Consider the following 17009-nt stretch of genomic DNA (forward strand, 5'->3'; position numbering starts at 1 on the left):
CAGAACGAATCGGACAGACGCGGAAAGATACTCGCGCAGCCCGTATCTATAGATACTTTTCATAATTCAAATTTCTCGCGAGATATTTTATTTATTTACCCAGCACCCAGCACGGGTTATATAAGGGGAGTGTGTGCGAGCCCATTTTGTGTGTTTCACCGCCCTTTCTCCGGCAGTCGGCCGCAATGCAAGGGGGCGCATAAAGTCAAGGTCGTTCTCCACACATGCAGCTATAGCCGCGCCCACTGCCACCCCGTTACTGTAACCCATGGCCATGTAGACGCGACAGCCCAAGCAGAAATCCAATTGTATCGAGCATTCAAGCAAATCGAAAATGGACGACTGGGTGGCCCGCCTCGGAAGCAGCCAGGGTGAGGGGGGCACCTGCCCCCGGGAAGCCAATGTAACGGCCAGCTATTACTGGAGGGAAGCCCTTTTTGACCTTTACCCTAGATTAGTGGACATGATGCAGTTGCTTGCAACATGGGCCAGCCAGGTGCACTCCCAAAGCCGAAAAATTCTGGGAACCCTCGCCCAGGACCCGATCTTCATGGGTGTTTTGCAGGGCAGCCTACTGATGCTCTTCCTGTTCTTGATGTACATTCTCCGGCTGTGGAGCTGTGGCTGCGCTCCTGAAAGACCACCCAGCGCCACCCCCAGCGTGGCCAAAGAGCTAAGTTGTGACTTCAACTTTGTGTCCGAGCAGGAGAAGCGAGCCGCCCAAGAAGCCGAGACTGAGGCCCTGCTTGAGGTCGAGGAGAAGAAACGACGGAAGCGGTTTACAAAGAAGCGCAACTGTGTCTCGGCGGGACCCGTTCTTATTGCGCTGCGCCAACAGTCTAAACGGCCCAAGCCCCATCGTCACCTGCCCCTGCTCTTCGAGCCGGTCACCCCTGGGGAAGTGATATTGGACACGTACCTGCCGCCGCGAAAGCAACCTTTGACCATTAGGTTGCCCGAGGTGGAGGCAGTGTCCAAGCATGTCGAGCGGGAGGAACCAGAAAACCAAGAGTTCATGTGCGTTGGGTTTGGGGTTGGGGGTTAATTATCTCCCCACCTGCCAGAATTCGCCGCTAATTTAGACATTATTCCGTTTCGATTTTCAGATCGGAGCCTCGTGGTACCCTCAGTACGACTGATGAAATCTATCCGGACTCCTCCGACAGCAGTCTGTACGTGTCGGACGAGGAACAAGAGGATGCCTCCCAATACTGCCGTGGTGGCTACCACCCGGTAGTCATAGGCGACATTTTCGACAATCGGTTTCGCGTGGTCCGCAAACTCGGCTGGGGCCACTTCTCAACCGTCTGGCTTTGCCGGGATCTCAAGTGAGTATATAAGTTAGCGGTTTTGGTTCCACCCCCTATAGCTCCAAATTCACAGAGAAGAGAAGTACGTGGCGTTGAAGGTTGTGAAGAGTGCCCCGCACTACATAGAGACTGCGGCAGATGAGATCCGTCTGCTGGAGGCGATCCGCGACGCAGACCCTCTCGACGTCAAGCGGGAACGGATCGTCCGCCTGATGAACCACTTCACCGTGCGCGGTGTCAATGGAATGCACACGTGCCTGGTGTTCGAGGCTCTCGGGTGCAGTCTCTATAAGCTGATCGTCAAGAACAACTATCAGGGCCTGTCCATTGTCCAGGTGCGCAACATAATCCGTCAGGTGTTGGAGGGGCTCGACTACCTCCACAGCAAGTGCAGCATTATCCACACGGACATCAAGCCGGAAAACATTTTACTGGTGATCGACAATGCCGCTGCGATGAATCAACAAATAGACGATGAGATCACAAGTCTGCGGGTAAAGGGCGCGGACTTTCCCGACTCGTACAGTAAGTAGCACATGTAGCACAGCAATCATAGTATCTTATCTAACACTTTTGGTTGCAGTCAGTTCCATCGAAAAGCAAACCAAGACGAGGGCCAAGTGGCCGTTGATTGAGCCAAACGGGTCCAATACGAATACGAACACTAGCAACAGCACGGCGAACAACTCCACCTCATCGACGCCGCTAGCCGCGGTGGTCATGTCGTCGCTGGACAAAGAAGATACCACCACCAACTCGTCCACTCTCAATTCCAATACCACCTCTTCGCTGACCTCCAAGTACTCCAGTCTGTTGGGCGAGAGCGAGTGCAACGGCGGTCTCGGCGGAGGAGGCGTCGAGAGTCCCATCTTGGGCGGATCTGCGAGTCTCACTCGCTACCGGACCGAGAAGAAAATCACTGCCAAGGTAAGTCTACCCTTTTTAGCCCTAAGTAGGCCCATCATCTCACAGTCGACAGCGCTGGCAAGGATTGTCCGCTCGCCTACGCCGATGGCGTAGCATCTGCACCTCTGAAATAGTGAATCTCCCGCGAAACACTGCACTCCACAAAGCCACCAAATTCGAGTTTTTATCATTTTCGTCCTTTTTTGCATTTTTTCTTTGGCGTGACATTCGACGCAGTCTTCTGTCGACCGCGAAGATGAAGTCGAGTCTGACATGCTTAGCGAGCAGCAAACCGAGGCCAGCAACTCGCCCACCGAGCCTGAGGACAGTCCTCTCGACCGCCCACAGAAGGTAAAATGGAATCCATAGCGAAGGATGCTAGTCCAAGGACTCGTGTCGATGATCGCTATAGCTCGCATTCTAATTTTTGTTTTGCCTAAATGTTTGTTTTGAAAAACCTGCGAAGGGTGTTCTTGTTTCGCTCCAAATAGTGCACGTCGTTAAAGGTCGATGGTAACCAACCCACTAACTACATATGTATGTACATGTTTCTTATTGTATTTGGTAATTGACCCAATATAGAAATGTCCGCCTGTCTGTGCCTTTCCTCTTGTTGCAAATATCTTCTACGCTTTGTGCTCGTCATTTGCTTAAAACCAAAATTATTTTTCTCTTTATTCATACCTCTGGGGTTCTCAAAACTATTATTGATAAAAATTTATTATAAATATGTTACCACTTTTCGAGTGCCTATTTGATAGCTGCAAGAATATATTAGCGTTGGCTATGGCCGAAAGTAGCTTTTATCTGTTTCGAGTGGAGATGGCTTACAAAAGTATCCTTTGACTGATCCTCGGTTTCGGGTCACTCTCCGCTTCTGCTTCCGCTGTTACTGTTTTGGACTCCTGAGCTCGCATTCGTTTCCCCAAACCACCCAAATCTTGTCGCTTGCCGGCCAGTGATTCCTGCTCCCGCTTCAACCCGCTTAGTTACTGTTACTGATTGTCCCTAGAGATTAAGTTCGCATACCCCACCAAACACACACACATACTGACTCGAAATCGCCTCGCCAAATGCTTAAATGTTTGTGAGTGCTGCCTGCTTTAGACTTATAAAATACTTCCCCAGTGCTTATTTTTCCTTGTGCCACCTAATAGTACCGATCTTCTTTTCCTGTGTTGGTATGCTCTTATACTTTCTAAGCTTTAATATAAAGTTCAGTTAGGGATATTATTTAGAGTGAAAATAGTAAAAAATTAAATAATATGGAATAAAAATCTGGGATAAAAATAAATGTTCATACTGGGTAGCCTTCATTAAAATCTGATTTAAAACAAGCAATGAAAGCTAAAACATTGCTTGATTTAAAACAAGCAATGAAAGCTAAACATTTGCAGTTAAAACCGGATATATATCGCAAACATCGGATATAGTTGGCCGATCCTTATGAGAATATGATAATATAACCCAATTTATTATAATACAAAAACCAAACCTAAAAATGTCCCAAACTTCTATCTTCAAAAACACAAAAGTTGGGTCATTTCCGATCGTTCAGTTATATGGCAGCTATAGGATATAGTCGGCCGATCCTAATGAAATTTGGTAGGTTGGATCAACTGACCAAAAATAGAATCTGTACTGAATTCCACCTTTCTATCTTCAAAAACACGAAAGTTGGGTCATTTCCGATCGTTCAGTTATATAGCAGCTATAGGATATAGTCGGCCGATCCTTATGAAATTTGGCATGTCGTAATGTTTTGCCAAAAAATGCTCTCATGTCAAATTTGACTCTGTAACTTTAAAAACGTCAAAGTTATACCATTTCCGATCAATCAGTTATATGGCAGCTATAGGATATAGTCGGCCGATCCGGGCCGTTCCGACTTATATACTGCGTGCAAAGGAAAGAAGGGTGTGTGCAAAGTTTCAAGACGATAGCTTTAAAACTGAGAGACTAGTTTGCGTAGAAACAGACAGACGGACAGACGAACAGACGGACATGCTCATATCAACTCAGGAGGTGATCCTGATCAAGAATATATATACTTTATAGGGTCGGAGATGTCTCCTTCACTGCGTTGCACACTTTTGGACAAAATTATAATACCCTCTGCAAGGGTATAAAAAGAATAAAGTTTAATAAAGGTATCAGCTAGTTTGTATATATATTGACTTACTCAATCCACCAGCATAATCCAGATATTACAGACTCTATATGTATCAAATAAGATGTTGAAATTAAAACTATACCTTTCAATTGGTGCTTTGGAAAATGTTGAATCCTATAAACAGCCACAACCCTCCTTGCCCACCCTAAGGTATGCGGTTCGCCACCTGGGTGGAGTCCACAGGGATTGATTGAAAGGTATCGGTTCTGGCTAGTCTAATAATCGTAAAAGTAAAAAAATATAAACAATTTTTGCATACAACTTCCCTAGAGTTTAGGCTAAAGGTATTAAAATATTAAATGATGTTCAGTTCCGTTTGATCTAATTTTCATTAAAATACTTCAAAAATTATTGAAAATTGGAGAATAAAAATAGAGGTTTAAAATAAAGTAGATTATCTGAAAATGTAAGTACTTGCTTAGTGCAGGTATTTCTGTTTCTAACTCAGCAGGTTACCTCTTTGTGAATGGCACTTGTATGTTAATAACAAACTTTTTATTTGTTGCTTGTCAATTATTAAAAAGATAACCGATTTGTGTGTTTTGTTAGATGCACAGCCTAGAGAAGCAAATAAAAATGCAATCAATATTGTGTGTTCTTTTTTCTTCCTTTCTTTCTTTCTTTGTGATAATCACTTAATATACAATATATATATACGGTGCAGCTGCCCAATCCGACCTCCTCCAACAACTCCTCCTTCACCCACACCACCACTTTGATTGCCAACACAAAGACCGACTCGACCAATCAAGGCACCTGCACCTCCTTGCCGAATTACTGCAACCCCACCAACACCCCCAACACCACCAACATCAACACGAACAACATCGCGATCAGCGGCAGCAACTGCCCCTCCAGTGACACAACCTCCCCCGCCCCCTTAAGCGAAACACCCGAAACTGCATCTGCCTCCGCTACAGCCACGCCCCCCAGCACGTGCACTCACACGTTAATGCATCTAGCGCCAACAACAACCAGTACAACAATAGCCGCAAGCAACGGCGACCATACAACAAATAGCACATCAACATCGACAACAACCAACAACGCGACAACGACCAAACCAATATCGACCTGTACCACCACAACCGCTAAACTAAATGTCCATGCCAATGCCATTCCTTCGCAGAACCAGAGTCAGAGTAGCCAGAACAACACCTACACGATACAGTCGCTCATCAACAACAGCAACGTGCGGGTGAAGATCGCCGATCTGGGCAACGCGTGCTACGACGTAAGTACCTGAATGTGTTGGCAGTTCAAGTCCTTTATCCCACACCCTCCGTCAGTACCATCACTTCACCGAGGACATCCAAACACGGCAATACCGGTCGATCGAAGTGCTCCTGGGAGCGCCGTACAACTATACAGCTGACATTTGGAGCACCGCATGTCTGGCCTTCGAGCTGGCCACCGGCGACTATCTGTTCGACCCGCATGCGGGGGAGTCGTACAGCCGAGACGAGGATCACCTGGCGCACATCGTGGAGCTACTCGGATCCATACCCCAGTCGGTGATTCTGCGGGGCAAGCACGGCCTCAAGTACTTCACCAGCTATGGTAAGTTGATGAACTATAGTGCGGCCAGCCACCTGGTGGCTAACCCCTCGTCTTTGCTTGCAGGCAGCCTCAGGAACATCACGAAACTCAAGCCATGGAGCCTCATGAACGTGCTCGTGGAGAAGTACGACTGGGACCCGGTGGAGGCGAAGAAGTTCTCCGACTTCCTGCTGCCAATGCTGGAATACAACCCAGTCATACGGGCCTCGGCAGCGGAGTGCCTGCAGCACCCCTGGCTGGAGCAGGAGGAGTTTGTCTAGGCGGAGGGACAACTATGCATACTTAATTTACATATTTCGTACTCGTATTGTATTTGTAGGCTTAACTTTTATATGCGAACAGTTTGTCACAAAAGAGGATTAATATATGTACGTTAGCCCGGAGTTGGAGTGAGGGTCGCCAACGAGATTGGCGCTGAAGGACTCCCCAGCTGCACACTCCTGGATCTGTTGCATACAATATGAGACAAGGAGGCTTGCGTGGATTTTTTAAAGCTTTTTGATTTGAATACACGATTTTTGTACTTGAGAGCTTTAAAACGTAATTGCTAAAGGAGCGATTTTATTTTTAACGTCGGAAACGAACTCGAAGGTGGCGCAGGTGTTTTTCAAGTTCTTACGTCGACTATGTGCATATAAGTATATACATCATATATATTTTTTATCAAAGGAAACCCAAATGAACAACAAAAGACAATGACGACAATTTTATAGTCAACAGATGCCTAAACTGACTGACTGAGAGGAAACATTTTCAAGAAAACAAATTACCAATCAAACGGAACATGCTAAATAAATTATATGATCTAGCTAAATATTCGAGTGCACATGACTAGTAATAAAATAATAATAACTCGGTATGTGTATAATTAATAAACCCTAAATGTAGATATCAGAAATATTCAACAAAGTCGGATGCAAATGCAGACGAAACTCATATTGAAAGCTTTCTAGAAGCGTGTAGAGACTATACCCTATACCAAACCCATTATTGGAGGTCCCTCCGGCCGGAGCAGGAGCCCCTCCCTGCGAGACCCACTATGCTTTCCCAATCCATTAAACTTAACCGGATTCTGCATAGATAAGAACACTAATATTTCATACTCACTCTGCATTTTCTACCCGGTGTAACATCCATGCAAAAGCAAATAAAAGTCTTTGTAGCGGAATTGAAAACAGTATCAAAGTCTGGGTACTTCGAACGACAGAGGTAGCAATGGTATTAAGATAAAATCCATTACGAGAAATACGAAAAACACATATTTTACTACTTCCCAACAAGTATTTGAACACAAGTCTAAGAAGTAATTTTGAGCGTGACCAAATAAGTTAATATTAAGGGAGAATGTTTCCCGAAAAGACATATTTCGTAACATATACATATATACACTAGGGTGGGCCGATTGTGCAAACACAAAGATGGGAGCCACGGGGGAGGACCTCTTATAATCGAATTTTTTATGAAAGATTAAAACATACTATGGCTAAAATAGTACCAGCTATTCGTCAAAAATGAACATATACATACATTCTACCCATTGTAGTTGAAATTGAAATAACATATTTAAATTAATTTTATTGAGAAACAATTTTAACATTTTTTTAAATGAATTGGAACATGTTCTTTTATTTATGTTTTTTAAAAGCAAAAATATCTAAAGCAAGAATTAAAAAACGTATGTATATTTAAAGTTTATTGCGAATAATTTACATTCTAATCAGGCTTCAGTCATAGTAGCCATAGTCCTAGATTTCCCTTCCCTCTGGCTCCTGGTCCTTTAAATATTAACTCACCACCAAAATATGCATGTGCGCCAGTGTTCAGATACCAACACCCAAATCCAAAGAGGACATATTTCGTAAAGCTGAAATAAAACATTAACGTACCAAGCTACGAAACATATAACACCCCGACTTATCATTTTAGATTACGTAAGCACTTTATTCGACATTTTACGAGTAAAAAAATGCAGTGTCTAGAATACATTAGGGTATGTTTAACAGTTTAAAGTAAATAAGATTAGCATAATGGTCGACAGTCGGCCGTTGGGTAAACTATTGTATGAAAGCAGTTTGGAATCGGGCGCGGGTGCTCACGCTATTGATCAAGACAGGCTTAAAGGACGAGCCCGAGGATCTGTTCTTGCTTGTAGACGCCGTGGTAGGCATTCCGAATCAGCACATATGGGAAGCAGGACTCGAGCAGGTCCATTGTGAGGAAGGGCGACTGTTTGACGATCTCGTCGAGCAGCAAGTAGATCGACTCCCGGTTGCGTGTGGCTTCCTTGTCGCTCTCCTGGCCCAAGCGCAGCAGCGAAGAGCTGGCCAAGGCCAGAAACTCCTTCATTCGGTCCTCCATGTCGTTCTGCCCGCAAATGGTGAAGAGTGCGCCAAAAATATTGTTGATGGCCGCCGCCATGCAATGAGTGTTGTTCGAATGGCCGTCAATAGTGGCCCTGTAGAACGAATTCTCGTTCCGGGCCAGCTTTGGTATAGAGACGGCTACGAAGACCATTAGCAAGCATGCAGTGAGGTGCTCGCCCTCGTCAAACTCTGGCTTTTTGGACTTCAGGGTGGTGGCCAGCGTGGGATCAACTTTGCATAGCAGACCTGCTGCCGAAGCCATTTCTGAAGCGACACGAATCTGGTCTCCGCCGGGCAAGTGCTCTTGAAAGTCCTTCACCGAGCTCAGCAGGAATGGTATGCGTTTGTCCAACACATCTACCAGCGCCTCATGGACCAAGTTGCGGAAGCAGATGATTACACCAATAATCGTCATGCGCTGTAAAACGCGGTCAACGTCCTGGAGCCGCTTAAACTGCTCCTTCATCACCTCCGGCTTGTCGAAGCTAGTTCGCAGTGTGATGAGCACTTCTTTGTTGGTGACGACCAGCGACTTCAGCTCCTGCACCTGATTGGCTATGTGCCACATTAAAGTTTCGTTGAGAGTCTTGATGCCGTAGGGCCCCACCAGTTCCGCCAAGGCGCGCAGCTCGTTGAGGTCGGAGAACTCTTGGGGGTTGAACGGCACCCAGCCTTCGGGTGAGATGGGCACAAAGGCCTTCTGGTTAATGGAAAAGACTATGTTGCCGGCTGAAACTCTTCTCAGAAGGACTTCGCTGTACCAGGTGTTGTACAGGGCTGCGATTGTCTTCTCGCCATGCGAGTCCAGTGCTTGCGTTTGCTGAAGCAGGCAGTTGTTGAAGACCCTCGTAATGTCGATGTGCACATAGTTTTCCACGGTCTGGAGCACGTTCATGTATGCCCGTACACTGGCCAGCAACTCTGAGGGCTTTGCTATCTCCATCGTTTCTTGGTTGAACATCACCATACCCACCAGATCCCTCGAAAATCGGTGCTCCAAGTTCTGACACAGATACTCTCGAGGGGCGAATGCAAACTCCCAGACGTTCACCGTGGGGCAATAGTTTATGGCGAAGCAGAGCTCCGTGAGCGCCATGTGCAGCTTGTCCATCGTGGTCAAGTCCTCCCGTGTCTTCCGGTACGACTCGTCGCCCGGTTTGCGGATGTCGTCGAAGTGTTTCGACTTGGACTTGTCCTTCTTCTTGCGGGCAGACTGTACAGACAAGATTTTGGCACAGTGTTTTGGCAAAAGGGCGTCTGCCATGGTGCACTGTTCGTCGCATATGGTTGTAATGATGTTCTTGGCCTCCTTGGCCATTTCCTCCAGGAAAATGTTTACCACGCTCAAGGACCGCTCGCGTATGTGGTGGCGCTCCTCTGGGCACATTTCGTGCGTGCAGTTCTGGAAGTGGCTACATATCAACGGGAAGGCAATGATGTAGCGGTTCTGGGCGGGAAACTCCAAGCACATGTGGAACTGGTCGTCGAACATTTTGTTGTAAAAGCAGAATATGCTCAGATCCGAGGTTTCCACCAGAATCTCGTCCAAGTTGTCCACCACGCGGGTGTGGAAAACCATAGAGTCCAGCAGGCGGGCCAGTTCAATGTGCTCCGTGATCCTCAAGGCTGCCTTTCCCACACTCATGTAGGTCTGAAGTCGGAACCAGTCCAGGCGGAATGGTCGGAAATAGAAAAGCTCGTTGTCCTCCACTTGCTTTACGGTGAGGCTAGCAGCAATGTTGTAAAGCGAGCTGAAGATAATGCTCTCGTCTTCCGGGCACATCTGCAGGCTCTGCATCCGTATGTTCAAGTCAGTTGCATCGAACCCGGACAAGTATTGCACGTAGTACCGCTGCATCACTTGGCTGTATTTCCGCACCAAAGCTCGCAGTTCTTCCATGTGAAAAAGCAGCTCAGGCAACTGTCGATCCACCAGATCCTCGTTGCTCTTACCTGCGAATGGAAACCATAATGAACCTGGGTGCTTTGGTAAATTTGGATAAACTCACCTTTGTTCTTAACTGGAGGCGGATTGTCGTTGTGTCTGAGCAGCCAGAGAATTTCATCGCGAGCCAGGCAAAGTCCGATGAAAATAAATATAGCCTTTGGACCCAGCAGACCAGGCTGATCCGTCATAATCAAGGCCAACTCCTTCAAAGCCGTACGCAGGAACTTTCTTCGCTCGCGGTGCATATGAGCGGCCTTTTGAACGGCTGTGTTGTAAGCATCCTTGACCTCGCTGATCCGCTTGCTGTAGCCCTTGATGCCATCGAACGTGGACTGAATGTACTGGTGGATCTGCAAGACCTCGTCCCGAAAGAGGGCCACCACCCAGCTGGACTCCAAGGCGGAGATCCATATCTTGTTCACCTCTGGATACTGGCCCAGCATTTGATGGTTCAGCAGCAGGCCGAAAATTATCCACCGATCCATGGCCTCCAAGGAGATATACTCGCAGGACATGGTCTCCGTGCGAACAGCCTTCAGCAAAATTGCAGGATTGCCCACGAGACTCAGCTTCTGCATCTCCCTCCATTTGTCGGCGGGAAGGTTTCGCAGGGCATAGATGGAGGTGAGCGAACGGAGCGCGTTCGCGAGTAGCCGCTGGTGGGGAATGAATTCTTCGGCAAGCTTCTTCAGTGGAACCTCATAGTCGAGTATCATCTGTCCCAGACGAGGGAAACCCGTGTCGGCCTGGTTGTTCTGAAGCTCATACGCGGCATTGTACAGCCCCAGCACTGCCTTTCGGTCCTCCACCCTGGACAAGACGATCATCAGAGACACGTAGGTAACCACCAGGTCCAAGTAATTTTTGGTCAGCTCGAAGTTGAGCGTGATGTCCAGGTGGATCTGACAAGCGTCCATCGTAGTGAGCAGCTCGCACACATTGTCCTTAAAGTCCAATAGGTCAACGAATGTGTGATAGTAGAGGGAAAGCGACTTGATTATCTCCGCCTTTATGTTCACAATAGCGTTCAGTCCCTTGACGTCGATGTTGGGGAATCTCTTCACGATGAACTTTATGCTGGACTCCAGGCTCTTTTCGGAGAGGAATCCTGGCTTGGACTTGGTGTCACCGCATGCCTTTTTGATGTTGTATATTCGCGTTAATATACCCAGGCCGCGGTCGTTCAAGATGATTAGTTTTTCAGCAATTTTCTGCTGGTTCGGGAAAATTGGGCGTGCCATGTCCGATGATTAATTGGGGACTCTGGTGGGCTGAAATCGAGGTTCCAGTAGAGCGCAGACCTCACACGTGCGCGGCAGCAGTCTTTCCACTAGCAATTCGATCCAATAGGGCCTCTCTTTACACTTTAAATATTATTTAAATTGCAAGTACGGCATAAAAATGTACACATTACTCTTCTTCTTCGGCACTAGTGGTGGGCGAAGATAAAGAGCCACAATTCCATCCCTGGTCAAAACTATCGACAAAATTGTAAATGTTTTCTGCGTAGGTAACGAAAGCACCTCTAGTTAAACCATATGTGGTTACTTAAAGTGCCGTTAGGTGTCGCTTTGTTCCATACAGAAACTTTTGAAGTTGACTGTAAAATGTAAATGTAGAAAATGTAAGAATGTAAATGTAAGTGTATCTGTAAAGTTAGGATCTGTAAAGTATTAGTAACAATGAAGAATCACGGTTAAACCGCAAAATGCAATAAAAGTATAAAATTTCCCGTAATATTTTTAAAATAAGCCAACCCCCAAAGCAAGATAAAAAATTGAAAAGAATCTTAAGTTCGACTCCAGAAACAAATCCATATTACGATATATGTAAAATATCAGTGAATATAAACATCGATGTTTTGGTATTTTACAACACTAAAGTGCACGTTGCCACGAAAAATCGCCGGACGGATTTAGATCCTGAGATTTTGTTTTAGATATTGGCAACCAACTAGGGCATAAAACAAGCCATGGGAAAGAAACTGGAGCGGAGCGACGTCTGTCGCGTGCCGGAAAACATTAATTTCCCGGCCGAGGAGGAGAACGTTCTGCAGAGGTGGCGTGAGGAAAATGTCTTTGAAAGGTGCAGCCAGCTGTCGAAGGGAAAGCCCAAGTAAGTGCAGTAATCTATTGCATCAGCCCTGCCCTATTGCTCATATATTCATGTGTCTTTCAGATATACGTTCTACGACGGTCCGCCCTTCGCTACTGGCTTGCCTCATTACGGGCACATTCTGGCCGGCACCATCAAGGACATTGTAACGCGCTATGCCTACCAGCAGGGGTACCACGTGGATCGCCGCTTCGGCTGGGATTGCCACGGATTGCCCGTGGAGTTCGAAATCGACAAGCTTTTGAACATCCGAGGACCCGAGGACGTAGCACAGATGGGCATCACCGCCTACAACGCAGAGTGCAGGAAGATCGTGATGCGGTACGCCGACGAGTGGGAGAATATTGTGACTCGTGTGGGTCGCTGGATCGACTTCAAAAACGACTACAAGACCTTGTACCCCTGGTACATGGAGTCCATTTGGTGGATCTTCAAGCAGCTGTACGACAAAGGTCTAGTTTATCAGGGTGTGAAAGTGATGCCGTACTCTACTGCCTGCACAACGTCACTGTCCAACTTTGAGGCTAATCAGAACTACAAAGAGGTGGTTGATCCATGTGTGGTGGTTGCCTTGGAGGCGGTAAGTCTGCCCAACACATTTTTCCTGGTCTGGACAACTACGCCGTGGACCCTGCCGTCGAACTTTGCGTGCTGCGTTCACCCTACTATGACTTACGTAAAGGTGCGCGACGTGAAGAGCGATCGCCTCTTCATACTCGCTGAGTCACGCCTTTCCTATGTCTACAAAACGGAAGCGGAGTACGAGGTGAAGGAAAAGTTTGCTGGAAAAACCCTCAAAGATCTGCACTACAAGCCTTTGTTCCCATACTTTGCTAAGCGCGGCGCCGAGGTGAAGGCCTATCGCGTGCTAGTCGACGAATACGTCACCGAGGATTCGGGTACTGGCATCGTTCACAATGCACCATACTTCGGAGAGGACGATTACAGGGTCTGCCTGGCTGCGGGCCTCATCACAAAGTCCAGCGAGGTGCTTTGTCCAGTGGACGAAGCTGGTCGGTTTACCAAGGAGGCCACCGATTTCGAAGGCCAGTATGTAAAGGACGCAGACAAGCAGATCATGGCTGTTTTAAAAACGCGTGGCAACCTGGTGTCTAGCGGACAAGTGAAGCATAGCTACCCATTCTGTTGGCGGTCGGACACTCCATTGATCTACAAAGCCGTGCCGTCGTGGTTCGTGCGTGTGGAGCACATGTCGAAGAACCTGCTGGCCTGCAGCTCCCAGACTTACTGGGTCCCCGACTTTGTGAAGGAAAAACGATTTGGAAACTGGCTGAGGGAGGCTAGAGACTGGGCTGTAAGTAACCAATATGGAATACATATTTTCGTTGCTCATAAAAGTATTTCAGATCTCCCGCAACAGATACTGGGGCACGCCAATTCCCATTTGGCGGTCACCAAACGGCGAGGAGACTATAGTTATCGGAAGCATCAAGCAGTTGGCAGAGCTGTCTGGCGTGCAGGTAGAGGACTTACATCGGGAAAGCATCGATCACATTGAAATACCTTCGGCGGTCCCTGGAAATCCTCCCCTACGTCGCATTGCGCCCGTCTTTGATTGTTGGTTCGAGTCCGGATCCATGCCGTTCGCCCAGCAACACTTTCCCTTCGAGAACGAAAAGGATTTCATGAACAACTTCCCCGCCGACTTCATCGCCGAGGGCATTGATCAGACCCGTGGTTGGTTCTACACGCTCCTTGTCATTTCGACGGCCTTGTTTAACAAGGCGCCGTTCAAGAACCTCATTGCCAGTGGCTTGGTCCTCGCCGCGGATGGTCAGAAGATGTCAAAACGCAAGAAGAACTATCCAGACCCCATGGAGGTGGTCCACAAGTATGGTGCAGATGCCTTGCGCTTGTACCTGATCAACTCGCCTGTTGTGAGGGCTGAGAGTCTACGCTTCAAGGAAGAGGGCGTTCGCGACATCATCAAGGATGTGTTCCTGCCCTGGTACAACGCCTACCGTTTCCTGCTTCAAAACATTGCTCGGTATGAAAAGGAAGACCTCGGCGGAAAGGGACAATACATTTATGAGCGCGAGCGCCACTTAAAGAATATGGATAAGGCTTCCGTCATTGATGTGTGGATTCTGTCCTTCAAGGAATCCCTTTTGCAGTTCTTTGCCGAGGAAATGAAGATGTACCGATTGTACACAGTCGTACCTCGGCTAACGAAGTTCATCGATCAACTGACCAACTGGTAACTTTTGTAAAATTCAATTGTTGAAATATTTATTAAAATACTGATATCTCGACTAGGTACGTTCGGTTGAACCGTCGTCGGATTAAGGGAGAACTTGGCGCCGAACAGTGCATCCAGTCGCTAGACACTCTCTATGATGTTCTTTACACAATGGTCCAGATGATGGCCCCCTTCACGCCTTACCTTACCGAGTACATATTCCAGCGGCTGGTTTTGTTCCAGCCTCCTGGGTCATTGGAACACGCCGACTCGGTCCACTACCAAATGATGCCCGTTAGCCAGAGCAAGTTCATCCGAAACGACATCGAGCGCTCGGTGTCTTTGATGCAGTCGGTTGTGGAGTTGGGTCGCGTTATGCGCGATCGCAGAACTTTGCCTGTGAAATATCCTGTTTCGGAGATTATCGTCATCCACAAAGATGCTCAAGTACTGGAAGCTATCAAGAATTTGCAGGACTTTATTCTTAGCGAGCTGAACGTTCGCAAGCTGACTCTGAGCTCTGATAAAGAAAAGTACGGCGTCACCTTGAGGGCTGAGCCTGATCATAAGGTAAGTTAGTTGAGTTATTTACGACTTCCAATCCAAGAATTTTAAATAAAATATCGTTTTAGACTCTCGGCCAGCGACTCAAGGGTAACTTTAAGGCGGTTATGGCTGCTATCAAGGCGCTGAAGGATGATGACATTCAAAAGCAAGTGGCCCAGGGCTACTTCAACATCTTAGATCAGCGAATAGAACTAGACGAAGTCCGAATTATTTACTGCACATCTGAGCAGGTTGGCGGTCACTTTGAGGCCCACAGCGATAATGAGGTTTTGGTGTTGCTGGACATGACGCCGAACGAAGAACTTCTGGAAGAGGGATTGGCCCGAGAGGTCATCAATCGAGTGCAAAAGCTAAAGAAGAAGGCTCAACTAATCCCGACAGATCCCGTTCTCATCTTCCACGAGCTTGAGGCCAATAGCTCCAAGAAGGAGACATTGGAGACGCAGGCTCAGCTGAAGAAGGTTTTAAGCAGCTATTCCGATATGATTAAGACGGCCATTAAGTCAGAATTTGCACCGTATTCGGCCGAGAAGTCCGCCAAGAAACGAGTCATTGCCAGTGAGCTTGTCGATCTGAAAGGAATTAACTTGAAGCTTACTATCTGTTCCACGGAGGATTTGCAACTGCCCAATCTGCCATTTTTGAACGTTGCTTTGGCCGAAGATCTAAAGCCGCGATTCGGCAACGGAAACAAGGCGTCGCTGTTCCTGCAGCACAGTGCCAGCCAGCAGACAATCAGTTTGCCTCAGCTGCGCAGGGAACTGGAGATTTTGTTTGGTCTGTACGGAGTCAACTTTAACATCTATGTTGTTGACCAGAAAAGTAGTGCCAAGGAACTGACCTCTGTCGATAAGAGCCTCAATGGAAAGTTGTTGGTATTATCTCGGGGGGCAGAGGCACTAAACAGTAAAGCGTCGTTCGATGTACCCCCATCTCCTTTCTCCAAGTTTGTGAACCATGGGTCAACCGCTGCCTTTACAGAGAATCCAAAGGGTACTACCTTAATCTAAACTGAAGACTTTGACATCCTATGTATGGTATTTGATTGAGAATGAACGAAAAATAAATGTTATCAACTTTTACAAAAAGTTGTAAACCAATCGAACATTTGATTTTTGTCTATTAAGGGGTATGAGCTTTTTAAAGGGGGCGAGTGTTTTTTTGATTGATGGTTTGATCTATTCTTTAAGTGAATGGACTTTAACAGGTTTATTGGACCTTAATTTGACAGAAAACCCCAACTTACTATCAGAAGAACATACCCAAAGACTAATCCCAAGGATGTCTATTTTAAAACAGGAAAGGAGTATTTAATCCGAATTTAATCTTCGGTCGATTTTATATATACGTATACATATTTATGTTTTTTGGTCTTTTTCGTTGAGAATCTATAGCTATTAACTTCCGATACAATAGGCCCGTATATGGGATTTATGGAAGCTTCTAGTCTTGGGTCGACCATACCCTTAACGTAACTGTTTACAACGTTAACTATACGTTATTGTGGGACGTACAATAGATGTACAAACAATATTCATACATACAATGTACGTACATATACTGAACAATATAAAAAAATAAAAGTTGTAATAAACTGCAACAGTAACTATGTACATTTTTTTCGCAAAAATCAAAATGTGCTGAAGTGGTGCTATTTTTTTCGTAACTGTATGTTTTAAGCTTCACGCACCCAACCAAACCTGGAATTTGACTAATTTTGGTTTTGTTTTATTTAATTTCATCTATTGTAGAATAGAATAAAGAATTACCCTTAATAATAATTCGTCCTTTTACTTACGCCATTTGCTTGGGGATCTTCCTCCAAGGTGTTTAAATGTCTTTCCATTACCCATTCAATTAAAAAACA

General features: G+C 46.5%; 3 protein-coding genes across 6 annotated transcripts; 2 read left to right on the forward strand and 1 right to left on the reverse strand.

Annotated features, from left to right (window-relative positions):
* Nucleotides 1–6808, forward strand: Srpk79D (Serine-arginine protein kinase at 79D). 4 transcript variants are annotated; one of them, XM_017250563.3, is made up of 8 exons: nucleotides 1–1017; nucleotides 1107–1328; nucleotides 1384–1835; nucleotides 1894–2237; nucleotides 2454–2567; nucleotides 5054–5623; nucleotides 5679–5949; nucleotides 6013–6808. In XM_017250563.3, exons 1-8 carry the CDS (start codon nucleotides 335–337, stop codon nucleotides 6207–6209), a joined length of 2853 nt encoding a protein of 950 aa, XP_017106052.2. In that variant the 5' UTR covers nucleotides 1–334; the 3' UTR covers nucleotides 6210–6808. The 4 variants fall into 4 exon arrangements, with proteins under 4 accessions (XP_017106052.2, XP_017106054.2, XP_017106053.2 ...); XM_017250565.3 differs by having other exon boundaries at nucleotides 5519–5623; XM_017250564.3 differs by lacking the exon at nucleotides 2454–2567.
* A 1055-nt stretch (nucleotides 6809–7863) lies between these two features.
* On the reverse strand, nucleotides 7864–11687 carry Hem (Nck associated protein 1 Hem). The gene is made up of 2 exons (XM_017250561.3): nucleotides 10322–11687; nucleotides 7864–10265 (listed from the first exon to the last, which is right to left on the reverse strand). Exons 1-2 carry the CDS (start codon nucleotides 11499–11501, stop codon nucleotides 8065–8067), a joined length of 3381 nt encoding a protein of 1126 aa, XP_017106050.1. The 5' UTR covers nucleotides 11502–11687; the 3' UTR covers nucleotides 7864–8064.
* A 435-nt stretch (nucleotides 11688–12122) lies between these two features.
* IleRS (Isoleucyl-tRNA synthetase) lies at nucleotides 12123–16247 on the forward strand. The gene is made up of 5 exons (XM_017250826.3): nucleotides 12123–12375; nucleotides 12439–13690; nucleotides 13743–14593; nucleotides 14653–15145; nucleotides 15208–16247. The coding sequence occupies exons 1-5, from the start codon at nucleotides 12233–12235 to the stop codon at nucleotides 16150–16152; spliced, it is 3684 nt and encodes a 1227-aa protein (XP_017106315.2). The 5' UTR covers nucleotides 12123–12232; the 3' UTR covers nucleotides 16153–16247.
* The last annotated feature ends 762 nt before the right edge of the window (nucleotides 16248–17009 follow it).

Source organism: Drosophila bipectinata, chromosome 3L, assembly GCF_030179905.1.
Source record: "Drosophila bipectinata strain 14024-0381.07 chromosome 3L, DbipHiC1v2, whole genome shotgun sequence".
In the NCBI taxonomy this organism is placed as follows: domain Eukaryota; kingdom Metazoa; phylum Arthropoda; class Insecta; order Diptera; family Drosophilidae; genus Drosophila; species Drosophila bipectinata.

Bases quoted from the DNA above. Each gene is read 5' to 3' on its own strand.
- Srpk79D (XM_017250563.3), top strand. From the start codon at position 335: ATGGACGACTGGGTGGCCCGCCTCGGAAGCAGCCAGGGTGAGGGGGGC. The intron at 1,329-1,383 runs GTGAGTATATAA...CCAAATTCACAG, and splicing joins TGGCTTTGCCGGGATCTCAA to AGAAGAGAAGTACGTGGCGT. The intron at 2,568-5,053 runs GTAAAATGGAAT...TATACGGTGCAG, and splicing joins CTCTCGACCGCCCACAGAAG to CTGCCCAATCCGACCTCCTC.
- Hem (XM_017250561.3), bottom strand. From the start codon at position 11,501: ATGGCACGCCCAATTTTCCCGAACCAGCAGAAAATTGCTGAAAAACTA. The intron at 10,266-10,321 runs GTGAGTTTATCC...TTCCATTCGCAG, and splicing joins GCCTCCAGTTAAGAACAAAG to GTAAGAGCAACGAGGATCTG.
- IleRS (XM_017250826.3), top strand. From the start codon at position 12,233: ATGGGAAAGAAACTGGAGCGGAGCGACGTCTGTCGCGTGCCGGAAAAC. The intron at 12,376-12,438 runs GTAAGTGCAGTA...TGTGTCTTTCAG, and splicing joins CTGTCGAAGGGAAAGCCCAA to ATATACGTTCTACGACGGTC. The intron at 15,146-15,207 runs GTAAGTTAGTTG...ATATCGTTTTAG, and splicing joins GGGCTGAGCCTGATCATAAG to ACTCTCGGCCAGCGACTCAA.